The sequence below is a fragment of the Equus quagga genome, chromosome 13, assembly GCF_021613505.1.
Source record: "Equus quagga isolate Etosha38 chromosome 13, UCLA_HA_Equagga_1.0, whole genome shotgun sequence".
Classification (NCBI taxonomy): domain Eukaryota; kingdom Metazoa; phylum Chordata; class Mammalia; order Perissodactyla; family Equidae; genus Equus; species Equus quagga.
The window spans coordinates 102,551,633-102,563,725 of record NC_060279.1 but is presented as its reverse complement, the minus strand read 5'-3'; the positions used below and the strand labels follow the sequence as shown (position 1 = coordinate 102,563,725).

Sequence of the window (12,093 nt, the reverse complement as noted above, 5' to 3'; positions counted from 1 at the left end):
GCTTGGGTCTGGGGTGGGGCTGGCCTTGGGGCCATGCAGCCAGTGTGCATGCTGGCTGCAGGCAGCCCGGGACCAGCTTTTCTCTTTGGCTTTCAGGGATGGACTACTCAGCAGCTGGGCAGGTGCTCAGGGAGACTCGGCCAGCTCAAGTGACGAGACGTCCTCCGCCAATGGGGACAGCTTGTTCTCCATGTTTTCAGGGCCTGACCTCGTTGCTGCTGTCAAGCAGAGAAGGTATGAAGAGATTTCTAAACCAAACAAAGGACAGAAGGGCACGTATATGTGATCCACAGCTCGTTCTTCTGGAAAGCTCAGGAGCAGCCCCATTGCTCCCCATCAGGCTTGTGGGAGAAAGGCAGAGGGCCTCTTCCAGCACTGTCTTCTGAGGCCTCTGTGGGGCCACCACACAGGCTTACAGCCCAAGTGACTTAATGTTGGGTTGAGTTTTTCCTGGCAGAACAGTCTCATGCAAGTGGTAGCGGAAGAGTCCCAGTATGACAGGCGAGGGAGGGTTCTGGAGACAGAGTCTGCTGATGCTGCCCTGTGCCTACCATGAGGCAGCCCTTCCTGTGGGAGCAGGACCAGGACAACCAAGTTCTCGTCAGGACTCACCCACAGGCTTTGCAACTCCAAACACGGGCCTGGCCCTCTCTGCCTCTCAGTGTCTTTGTCCAAGGTGGAAGTAGATAAAATGACCTTTGAATGGTATTTCAAAGTTGAAAAAAATGGTAATGTAGTATATTCAGATCTAAGAAGTTTTCAGAAGTAGTCACAAAAATTAAAACGGACCCTGAAATAGGGGAAGAATTTGGTTAGAAACAAGTGGAGAGACTGTTGTGGGAGTGAGAAGACAGAGGCCCAGAGGTGGCAGTCTAAAGGCCAGGGGCAGGACTGGGACCATGCAGGGTCCCGCAGTTGATGTCCAAGTTTTGTCTGGATGTCACAAGTCATGCTGTGGAGTGGAAAGGGAGGCCCTAACGGAACAGGGTCAGGCTTCACTGGATAAGCATTGGGGAGCAGGTCGACGAAGGTGGGAGGGTGGCGGAGTGGTGACGGTGGTAATGAGCGATTGTTAATATGGGCTAGGGGGCTTTCTATGTGCCAGGCCCTGGGCTGAGCGTTTACAGTCATTTTCTGACTTCATTCTCACAACCACTCTATTTGTTTGCTAGGGCCACCATAACAAAGGACTGCAGTCTGGGGGGCTTAAACAGCAAAAATTTATTTTCTCACAGTCTTGGAGGCTAGACGTCTGTGATCAAGGTCTCAGCAGGATTGGCTGCTTCTGAGGCCTTTTTCTTTTGCTTGCAGGTGGCCGTTTTCTCCCAGTATCTTCACATGGTCTTCCCTCTGTGTGCACCTGTGTCCTAATCTTCCCTTATAAGGACACTGGCCATTTTGCATTAGAGCCCACTCTAATGACTTTGTTTTCACTTAATTAGTTGTTCAAACACCTTATCTCTGAGGTCCTGGGAGTTAGGGTTTCAACATGTGAATTTGGGGTCAACATATGAAGTTGCGGAGGGACACAATTCAGCCCATGGCAACTACCATATGATGTAAGCACTGTTTTACCCTCAGCTCACAGGTGAGGAAACCGAGGCTCAGAGAAATTTCATTCATTCATTCATTCATTCATTCAGTGGCACCTGTCATGCACCGGTGATATAGCAGCAAACAAAACAAAGTCCACTTCCTTGTAGAATTTATGTTCTGGTGAGGGATGGCAGATAAAAAATCCAAACGTGTCAGGTTGGATTGGGTGCCATGAAGAAAACTTAAGCAGGGTGTAAGGGCAGAGAATGCAGAGGACGCGTGGATTTTTTGTTTTCAGAATGGGGGTCAGGGAGGCCGCTGATGAGCAGAAAGCTGAACAAAATGAGGGAGTGACTGGTAAGGAACTGGCAATGGGGGTGTGTGAGAGAGAAGAATCGAGGGTGATGTGCAAGTTTTTGGCCAGAGCATCTGTGAACGGGGCTGCCATGAACCAAGATGGGGGGCCTGCAGGAGGAGCAGGACTGAGCTGCGGGTAGAGTTGAAGCTTCTGCTTCAGATGTGGGACATGGGAGGTGCTGGGTAGCATCAGAGAAGCCACCTGTAGCACCACATCTGCACACAGGAGCACCTGCCCGTAGGCTCGTCTGCCTGCTTCTAAGTCTGCTATGTCCTGCCTTTTTCATTCAGCATTAGAACTGAATTTTTCATGGTTAGTGGTAAAACTAACAGGCTTTTATTTTTAAGTCACATATCCCCGGTGCATGGTAAACAGTCAGTCAGCAACTGTTGAGTAAATTAACAAAAGGCCAGAGCTGGTGCACTCAGCAGCTGAAACAGCCAGTGCCTGTCCTCATGCCTGCCACCCTCACCCCACCCGACCCCGCCCTGTGACAGCTTGCAGGGGTGCACCGTTCAGTGGTGACTCACCTTATCCCCCTGCATCAGCAGACTTGAGACCTCCCCACCTAGAACCAGTGCCTGGCGACACCGGCCAAGTGGCTAGGGTGTCCCCTGCAGGTAAGCTAGGCAGGAAGCCAGGCGACCACTGCACTGAACTCTTGATTCTTTCAGGAAACACAGCAGTGGAGAGCAGGAGACCAGCACGCTGCCCTCGCCGCCTCTTCTTAGCACAGTGGAGGATGTGAACCAGGTATGGCGTGCCCTGCTCTCTGTGGGGCCCAGACCATGAGCAAGTTTCCAAAGCTTAAGTTTTAAGAGGGCCTCAAGCAATGAGGGGTTCTTTGTGGTGAACAGCTTTTTCCCCATGTTTTTGTCTAAATGATTAGCCATCTCAGCTGACTCAGAGCTGTATATAGAGGAAGCTCTGGGGCTGTGCTGTCCAATGTGATACCCAGTAGCCACATGTGGCTATCTAAATTGAAATTAACTACATATAAATAAAAATTGAGCTCCTCAGTTGTGCTAGCCATAGTGGCGAGTGGCTGCTATTGAACAGCACATACACAGAACATTTCTGTCATTGCAAGTTCTGTTGGACAGGGCTGTGGGAGGGGTGGTGCTCTCACCCTATCTCCTAGGTGGGAAGAAGGACGAGATCTGGGGAGTTGGGAAAGGATGATAAATTGTCAGAAACACCACTAAGAACTCTCTTCTGTCTCTCAGGATAACAAAACCAAAACATGGCCACCCAAAGCACCATGGCAACACCCTTCCCCGCTGCCCAGCACACTGCCCAGCCCAAGCGCACCACTCTATGCAGTCACCAGCCCCAGCAGCCAGTGGAATGACACCATGCAGATGTTGCAGTCCCCGGTGTGGGCTGCGACCAGCGATTGCAGCGCCGCCTCCTTCACCTACGTGCAGACCCCGCCGCCGCCCCCACCTCCACCAGCACACAAGGCAGCGCCCAAGGGCTTCAAGGCCTTCCCTGGGAAGGCTGAGCGCAGGCCAGCCTACTTGCCCCAGTACTGACCCAGGGCCAGCCTGCTTGCCCGCCCAGAGCTGTTTGGGCCAGTGTCCCCACCCCAGGGCTGACAAGCTGGCACCAGCCCCCCAGAGGACCAGTGCACCCCTGTCCCAGGCAGGGATCCTTGGGAATGGGGGTAGTTGGCAGCTCCAAACCTTTAAGGCCTGGCTTCTCAAACTTTGGAGGCATCAGACCCCTGGAGGGTCAGCTGAAGAGGAAGGTTTCTCACCCTCCTCAGGGAGAGGCTGGGGATCTTCGAGCTTAATAAGCACCTCTGGTAATTCTGATGCAGGGGGGCCACAGGCCACACTATGAGAAACACAGCTCTCAAGTTTGTAGTCCCACTGTGTGTGTTGGGAAGGCATCAGGCCCTGAAGGCTGAGAGCAGAACTGACCATTCTTCTGAGACCCTCCCCTTCCCCCTCCTTAACATGTTGAGTGATGACCACACCAATCACTGTATTTTATAGCTATTTTTCATAGGTTTTTGGTTAAAACATCTGCCTAAAATGGATTCAATATTTTAAGATAAATATAGTGGCTGGAGGTTTGTTCAACACTATCTTTATTTAAGCTTATACAAAATGGGCAAAATACAGAATATTTGTGATCAGAAGCAATCACCTGGGTTTTCTGTGGGTGGGCAGCCCCTTGCCACCCCAGCAGCACCCCGGGGGTGCAACCTTTACTGGATTTACAAAAGCAGGATCGTAAAATGGATGTCGGAGGCGTATTCCTGATGGTGCGTGGAGATGAGCCAGCTGTCTGCTGTCCCTGTGCGGGATGAAGCTCACCTGCCGCCCTCACATCTCCCACACCATGGCCGGAGGCTTCGACACAGTCTCAGAACGTGGGGGTGTGCTCGAGGGGCTGCCTCAAGACACCTGCGCTTGAAATTGCAGTACCATTTGTGAGCTGGCTCAAGACAACCAATTCAGATGTAGATAGGAATTAATTTAAAGTCTTTTCTTTTAAAAAACAAAAGCTAAAACAAAAAAAACCTCATTTTCAGTTAACATGTGCCATTAAATAGATAACATCCTGTGGATTTAGGGATATTTTCCAGCCAGAATGGATCCAGAAGAATTGAATGGTGCTTAAATTGAGAAATAATAATAAATATATCTATATAGAATAGACATATCCCACTGTATATTAATTGAGGTTACAGAAGTTCTTTATATAAAACTTATTTAAATTTTTCATATGTCATCTTTGAAAAAGTCTAATTGAAAAAATCCATAATATTTTCTGGTATGAAAGTTTGACAGTATTAATATTTTTTTTATATTTTCTTAAATCATTAAACCATTTTAATATATGTTAACTACTAATAAATGGTTTATTCTTTCTAACTCCATATAAGCTTTTCCAGCAAAGATTGTAATAACACATTTATGTTCTCATTTTTCTACAGATATAAGTAAATTTATATTTAAAAATACCAAAAAGAAAATATATATCCGTATGTATACACACTAATGATTGAGGGCCCTTCGGGTGTCTGAGCCCAGCCATCTGAATTCTTAGTACTGTGTGGCCAGGCTGTTTCTGGGCCTCGGGTGTTGTCTTTCGTGCTGTGTGGGGATGCCATTGCTGCCTGTGCTTGTGGTCCTCTCACCGTGGGTTCTGAACATTCACCTCACCATGTTTACAGAGAACTGTTTTGTACATAGACTTTTTTAGGCACGTGCTTTGCGCCAACCCTGCGTGGCTCTTGTCTGTGTTAGCTGTCACGGTGTGTGCACTAATCTCTGTTAAAGTTGTTTGTGGCTGTTTTACTTGTAAGATAGTTTTCTATTTCCTTCAGTAACGTGTCCACAGTATCCTGTATTTCGAGTTCTATTATACTGAAGTACTCTCGTTTTAATAGTGCCTCCCCAAAGACCTCACCTTGGACAGAGGTCAGTCCTTGATGCCCCAGCACAGGTGACATTGACATTGCTAATCGTTACTTTCCAGTCTGTTTTTCTCGATGAAGACATTTTGTAATTGCATCTCCATGGGCTGTGAGACTGTGTGAAGCTGTTGGTGTGGTGTCCTTGTAGGTGCTGTGTTCTCAGCACCGCCTTGCTCTGAACACTGGTGATTCCAGGTGCTGCGCTTGGCAGAGGGGTCTCGCCAAAGCGCATGTGTGTGCGTGTGTGAGTGTGCGTGTCCTTTGCATGGCCGGGCATGGCTGCCTTGCTCGGGCATCTGCAGGACACTGTGTGAATAGTTACAACGCTTCCAAACTGGAACTCTACATTTTGTATCTTACTTTTAAAGCTCCTATAAGTAAAATAACTATTGGCTTTATTAAAAATATACATTTAATAATATTTTGTATCTCTGTTTAAAATGAACTGCAGCAGATACCATGTCAGAAGCCCTGCCTGATTCATTACTTGGAAAAGCTGCACCCGAGTTGGTTTTTAGGTCAGCCTGTCCTGATTCTGAGGCCTTGCAAGGGGAGAGGCCCCAGGGGGTATCAGGATGAGCTGGGGTGCGTGGGCAGGAAGCCCTGCTGTGCCTCTCCTATTGGCTTCCCTAAGGCCAAAGCTGGAGAGGCCTCTGTGTGGGTGGAGCCAGTGTTGTGGTGAAGGAGACCACCTGGAAGGATGCAAGCTCGCTCCTTGGGTCGTGGTCTGCCAGCACCCACGTTCCACCATCATGGGTGCTGTGAGCTGTCCAGCCAGCCTTTCCAAGGAGTAGACCCAGAGATGAGGTCTCCCTCCACTCTGCCAGGGACTCATTATGTGGCACAGAGACCCTATCTCACAGAGAGAAGAGGGACTAGTCTCTGACATCATCCAGCTAAGCAGAAGGAAAGATTGTACAATGACAGCCACAAAGGGAGAGTGGGTTACAGGGGAATTTCAACTCAATTTACAGCAAGACAGCACTTCATCAAAACTTTTTTTTTTTTTTTGAGGAATATTAGCCCTGAGCTATCTGCCACCAATCCTCTTTTTTGCTGAGGAAGACTGGCCCTGAGCTCACATCGGTGCCCATCATCGTCTACTTTATATGTGGGACGCCTGCCACAGCATCGCTTGACACGTGGTGTGTAGCTCCGTACCCAGGATCCCAACTGGCAAACACCGGGCCACTGAAGCAGAACATGTGAACTTAACCGCTGCGCCACCAGGCTGGCCCCTCACAAATTTTTTTCATGATCTTAGGAGAAAAGGAGTGTGTGAGTGTTAATATATAACCTACCAGTGTAAGTACCACTCAGGCTTCTTTCTGCCAAGATACCCAGAAGCTGAGCGTGGGGACCAAGTCTCAGAGCCTTCTAAGTGCACCTCAGGACAAAGTTGCTTTGTAACAGCTATGTTGCATGAGTGTGCTAAGGAATACACTGGAAGTTCATACTAAAATGCTAGCCAGAAAAAAACAGTTTATTCAAGTGTGTTCCTATTTAACATGAGTACCTGTGCTGTTCACTGACTTCTGATCCACATTAGTGGTGGAGGCAGAAGAGGAGTCCCGTAGCCTTGGCTATGTGCTTGGTGGGGATGGAAGCAGAATATATGCTACACCTGAGCCCCACTGAGGCCTCAGCTCAACTGAGAAAAGGAGGACACGCAGGCAGGTGAGGTCTTTGTGAGGCTGGTGACCCTCCTTTCCCACCTGGGGGATCCTGAGAGAGTGGGGTGACCAGCTCTAGGAGTGTAATTGAAACGCCACATGCCAACCATGGCACTGTGAGGGGATGGCCCCCTATGTACTATGTGGCCCCTGTTGTGATCTGCTGCGTGGTCTGGAGACAAAGAAGAAATAAACCCTTCCAATGGCCAGTTCCTCGACTGCCAAAAAGCCACACACGTGGAGAGCATGACTGGCCATATCTCAGCCATCTGTGCCCTGGAATCTGCGAAACCTCCATGGACAGGCTCCCGGAAGTAATACACATAGTTGGCTGTATGATTCCACATGGGCAGGCTGGCTGGGCCCAGGCCTCTGCCTGTGGTGAGGGGACTGGATGTGGGCCTAGGTGAGGAGGAAGGATTGTTTCAGGAATATCATGTTCATTTCAACATTTACTAATGTCACCTAGGGGCAAGGCCCTTGCTAGGAGCAGGGGTGCAAAGAAGATGCAGTCTCTGCCCTTAGGACTCAGCCTTTTAGGGGAGACAACCTCATCTTTCCCATTCTGTACCAGGTACCACCATCCATCCACCCAGTTGCTCAGGCAGAAATCCTGTAAGACACTCTTTTTTTTCTTTACTCTCCTCATTCAATTAGCAACTCTCCTAAGTATCTCCAAACACATTTAAGTTCCACTATCTTCTTCCATCACCACTGCCATCAACCTGGTCCTTACCTGGCTCCTTCCTCTCCCTCTCCCGCCTCAGGGAGACCCATACACCCCTGCCACCTCGATGTCGCCTAAGCCAACGTTCACCTGCCCGGTGCCCACCTGCCTATTGCTTCCAAGGTTATTCCCTGCTGGGGTCTCTCCATCGGTTCTCTTGGGCCAGAGCGCAGCCTCTACCCGGCTTTATTTTTCATTACAGCACTTAGCACTCCCCTAGAATCAAGCGTTTGCATTTGTCCCTCTCACTAGAACTAAAGTCTCAGGGGAGCAAGGAGCGTCTTCTGCGGCCACGAGTCCAGGCTACAGAACAGCGAGAAGCAACTCCAGATGAGCCTGACGAAACGAGGTGTTGCTGGGGCCAGAGGCAAATTCTAACACAAAGCAAGAAACAGAACTAGACTTCAAATCAGCTCTCACATCACACTGAGAATAACCCATGATGACCAGAGTTTGTACTCGAACTGCGAGGAGGGGCTGACATTAGGAGCTGCGGGTAGGACTGTGTAGCCCTTTACTAAGTACAGACTTTTCTATTCTCGTGGAAACCCACGCCTATGTGCGGTGGGGAATTTTTTTTTAAAGCCCTAACAATGGATTCACAGGGAAAATCTGAGGGCGACTTCCCCAGCGACAGGACTCCACAGCGCAGGCGAACACTACGCCGCAAGACGAGCTCGGGCCTCCCGGGGGCGCTGGCACCCCCGCTCGCGTGCGTGCCTCCTCGCGTGCGCAAGCGCACGCCCGCCCCCGTCCAGAGGATGCGCTCATGCGCGCACTCGTCCATCCCAGACGTGCTGACAGGGACGTTTGCTAGCCCCCCCGACTGCGCAGCCCCGCTCCGGACCTGGGGTAGGGACATGCGCACACGCGTGCGCCCCGCCCATCCCGGACGTGCGAACCCACACGCGGACGCGTGCGTACCGCCCCCTGCCGCATCACTACGTGCGCTTATCCCGCCTTCCCTGCGCCGACTCGCTTGTTCACCGACCCCTTGGGAGCCGGGTGCAGCCGCTTGGGCTCCGCGGAGTTCTGGGAGTGCGCGGTTCCCTAGCCTTCCCCCGGTCGTAATGACTCAGCATCCCCGGTGCGTGCGCCTTCCGGAACAGCTCGCGACAATCCAGCGGCATGGGTCGCCACGCACCCGACCTCCTGCGGCCTCCTTCAACTCGGACCCGAGAACTGCCGCCTCCGGCCTCCGTGAACCTCTCCCCGGGCTACTCCCTACGCCCTTATTGCGATGATCCCTTGGTTTCCAGTTTCTGCCCGACTCCTGTCCAGCGGCCCCGAATTAAGGCCTGGCTTATCTTAATGCCCATACCTCAGTTTCCCCATCTGTATAACAGGGCTTTTGTTTGGCAGTATGCCCGCCATAGGCGCAGTAAGTGCTAGTTTCACAAATATTCAGTGGGAGCCAACTGGTTTTCCAAGGCTGCGCTAAGCTCTGAAATTAAATCCTTATCGAGAGTTAGGACTGTCCCTGGCCTTCCTAACTTGTCTGCGCTGTCAAGTCACCCCTGCAGTCCACTTCCCTCTCCCCGGCCAGAACGTCTTGCTGAGGGCGCTCGGTGCCTGGCCCTGGGGCAGGATCTCTTCAACGTTCTGAGCCAAATTTTCTTTCCGTTGTGGTTAGTCAGCCTCTGGTCTGGGTGCACATGACCCCTCTGAGCTTCACTGCCCCCAGGATTCCCAACCTTATGCTCTGCAGACAGGGTGGGCACAACATATCGTGGCCATTGTGGTGATGGTGGTAGAAAACAGTAGGTTTAACTCTTGTCAGAATATAAGATTACCTTACCTTGATATTTTTCCAAATTACAGCTCCCACTCCACTCCCCAAGATTTGATTAGAGATGCCACCCTCACTCCAGTGACTGGTCACCCTCCCACACACTGCAGCTTCCCCAGTGGGTCTCTCCCTGCTGCCCTACACGGATCCTTAGATCCGGTCCAAGGAGACCAGTGTTAATGCAATGGTTGGATTTTCCTCCCTCTCTTCTGTTAATGAAAATAATCTGTGACCAGTCTATAAATGAAAATTGGGGTGAGTTTATTATGAGCCAGATCTGAGGACTAGCTTAGCCTGGGGCCTTCCTTACCAAAGAAGTGGGGGTGTACAGAGTGCGTGTATCACATATGATTGAAATGTCCCTTTTACAATAGTCACGAGATTGCCCAGCACAGTGATTGATGGACACAGCAGGTAGTAGGTCAGCTGTCTTGGTGGACACAGCAGGGTAGACCGTCTGTGGTCACAGGGTGAGCACAGCAATCAATTCCTAGCCTAGGGAGAGATGCTTATCCTTAAGGAAATGCCAACATGGAGGAAGTTGCATTTTTATCTTAAGGCGATTTGTTCTTGTCTTTGGGACAGCAAATGCTTAAAGCAGATTTATAATGCATGCTCAACAGCCATGTCAGGCCCTTTTGGAAAAACAAGGTCAGGGCCAATTATGTTTATACCAAATGGCTTCCTCATATACTCCAATATATCCTATTGCTTACCATTTGTTTCTCACTGCCTTTGCCCACGCCGCTGTCCTTTTTTTTTTTTTTAAAAGATTTTTTTTTTCATTTTTCTCCCAAAGGCCCCCGGTACATAGTTGTGTATTTTTAGTTATGGGTCCTTCCAGTTGTGGCATATGGGATGCCGCCTCAGCATGGCCTGATGAGTGGTGCCATGTCCATGCCCAGGATTCGAACCGGCAAAACCCTGGGCCACCAAAGCAGAGCTCGCGAACTTAAGCACTCAGCCACAGGGCTGGCCCCAAAATTTACCATCTTAACCTTTTTTCTTTTTTTTGAGGAAGATTAGCCCTGAGCTAACTACTACTGCCAGTCCTCCTCTTTTTGCTGAGGAAGCCTGGCCCTGAGCTAACATCCATGCCCATCTTCCTCTACTTTATACGTGGGACGCCTACCACAGCATGGCTTGCCAAGCGGTGCCATGTTTGCACCCAGGATCTGAACCGGCGAACCTTGGGCCCCAGAAGCGGAACATGCGAACTTATCTGCTGCGCCACCAGGCCGGCCCTGTCCTTTCTGTTTGAGATGCCATTGTTGGCCATTTCCACTTGTAAAATTCTGCCCCGTCAGAATTAATATCACAGAGGCCTAATCGATATCAAACAACTGAGAAGATGGGGAAGAGCCAGGAAGTGGCAGGCAGCTCAGGGTTGTGATTAAAATAGGGCTCAGGAATCAGGCAACCTTGAGTTGGTTCTGTACTTAGTAGCAGAGTGGCAATTTTCAGATGTCTTAACCTGTCTGTTAAATGGGGAGGACAAGATCTCCCTCTGAGGGCTGCTGTGAGGGTTACCTGGGAGAGAATTTAGCAGAGAGTAAACTGGCCGGAGTACTGCGCATGTTAGTAGTTCAATGATGAATGGCTTTCAATTAACAATGATCTTTCTTTGTTCTACTACTTTTTGCGTTTTCTCTCTTTAACTTCTGTGGCTTGTGGCCCTCCAGATAGAAACCTAGTTTTCTGCTAATATAGACAGTCCAGGTAACTTTGGTGTTTCTAAGTACAATGTTAAAATATTAGGGGGAAATCTGGAATAGTTTGAAGTTGCTGGGAATCACAGAGGCCAAACAGCTGGAGGTGTACATTACAGAATGTCAAAAGGAAGATGAAACCTTCAAAAGGGCAGTCATCAGAGGCCTCACCTCCTGCCTCTTCTTCAGTACCCAGAGCTGCTCCTATGGGTTTTGAGTGGATGGGAGAGGACATTGGAGAAGACCAGGTGGCAGTGGGCAGGTGAACACCCATAAAATCTTGGAAAAGACTTGGAGCTGTAAATGACAGCTCAGCTCAAAACAACATCAACCCTAAGAGAAATCACTGATTGGTGTTGCAGCTGCAGACAGAGGTGGCCTGGGGCCCCAGGAACTTGGGCCCTGTGATGTCCACTCTGGCATCTCTCTGGGGGTCCTTATCTCCATTATTTTCCTTAAGACCAGGGAGTGAGGGGCTGGCCCGGTGGCGCAGTGGTTAAGTTCGCACGTTCCACTTCTCGGCGGCCCGGGGTTCACGGGTTCGGATCCCGGGTGCGGACAGGGCACCGCTTGGCAAAAGCCATGCTGTGGTAGGTGTCCCATATATAAAGTAGAGGAAGATGGGCATGGATGTTAGCTCAGGGCCAGTCTTCCTCAGTGAAAAGAGGAGGATTGGCAGCAGTTAGCTCAGGGCTAATCTTCCTAAAAAAACAAAAACAAAAAACAAAAACAAAAAGACCAGGGACTGAACCTCAGGTCTGTCCTTTCAGAAAGTCCGCTTAACACTACAAAAAGCTGGGAGTTTCTCCTGCTGGTGCCCAGGTCACAGAAAAGGACCCTGATGGTGTGCTTATCTCTGATACAATCATGG

General features: G+C 50.0%; 1 protein-coding gene across 5 annotated transcripts in view; it reads left to right on the top strand.

Moving 5' to 3' along the window:
- GARRE1 (granule associated Rac and RHOG effector 1) overlaps positions 1-5,745 on the top strand; it is a 75,780-nt gene extending 70,035 nt beyond the window's left edge. For all 5 annotated transcript variants that reach the window (XM_046680455.1, XM_046680454.1, XM_046680456.1 and 2 more), the window contains exons 12-14: positions 97-234; positions 2,569-2,647; positions 3,121-5,745. In XM_046680455.1, the coding sequence (XP_046536411.1) occupies positions 97-234; positions 2,569-2,647; positions 3,121-3,429 (526 nt within the window). In that variant the 3' untranslated portion in view covers positions 3,430-5,745. The remainder of the gene's footprint in view (positions 1-96; positions 235-2,568; positions 2,648-3,120) is intronic.
- Positions 5,746-12,093: the final 6,348 nt, after the last annotated feature.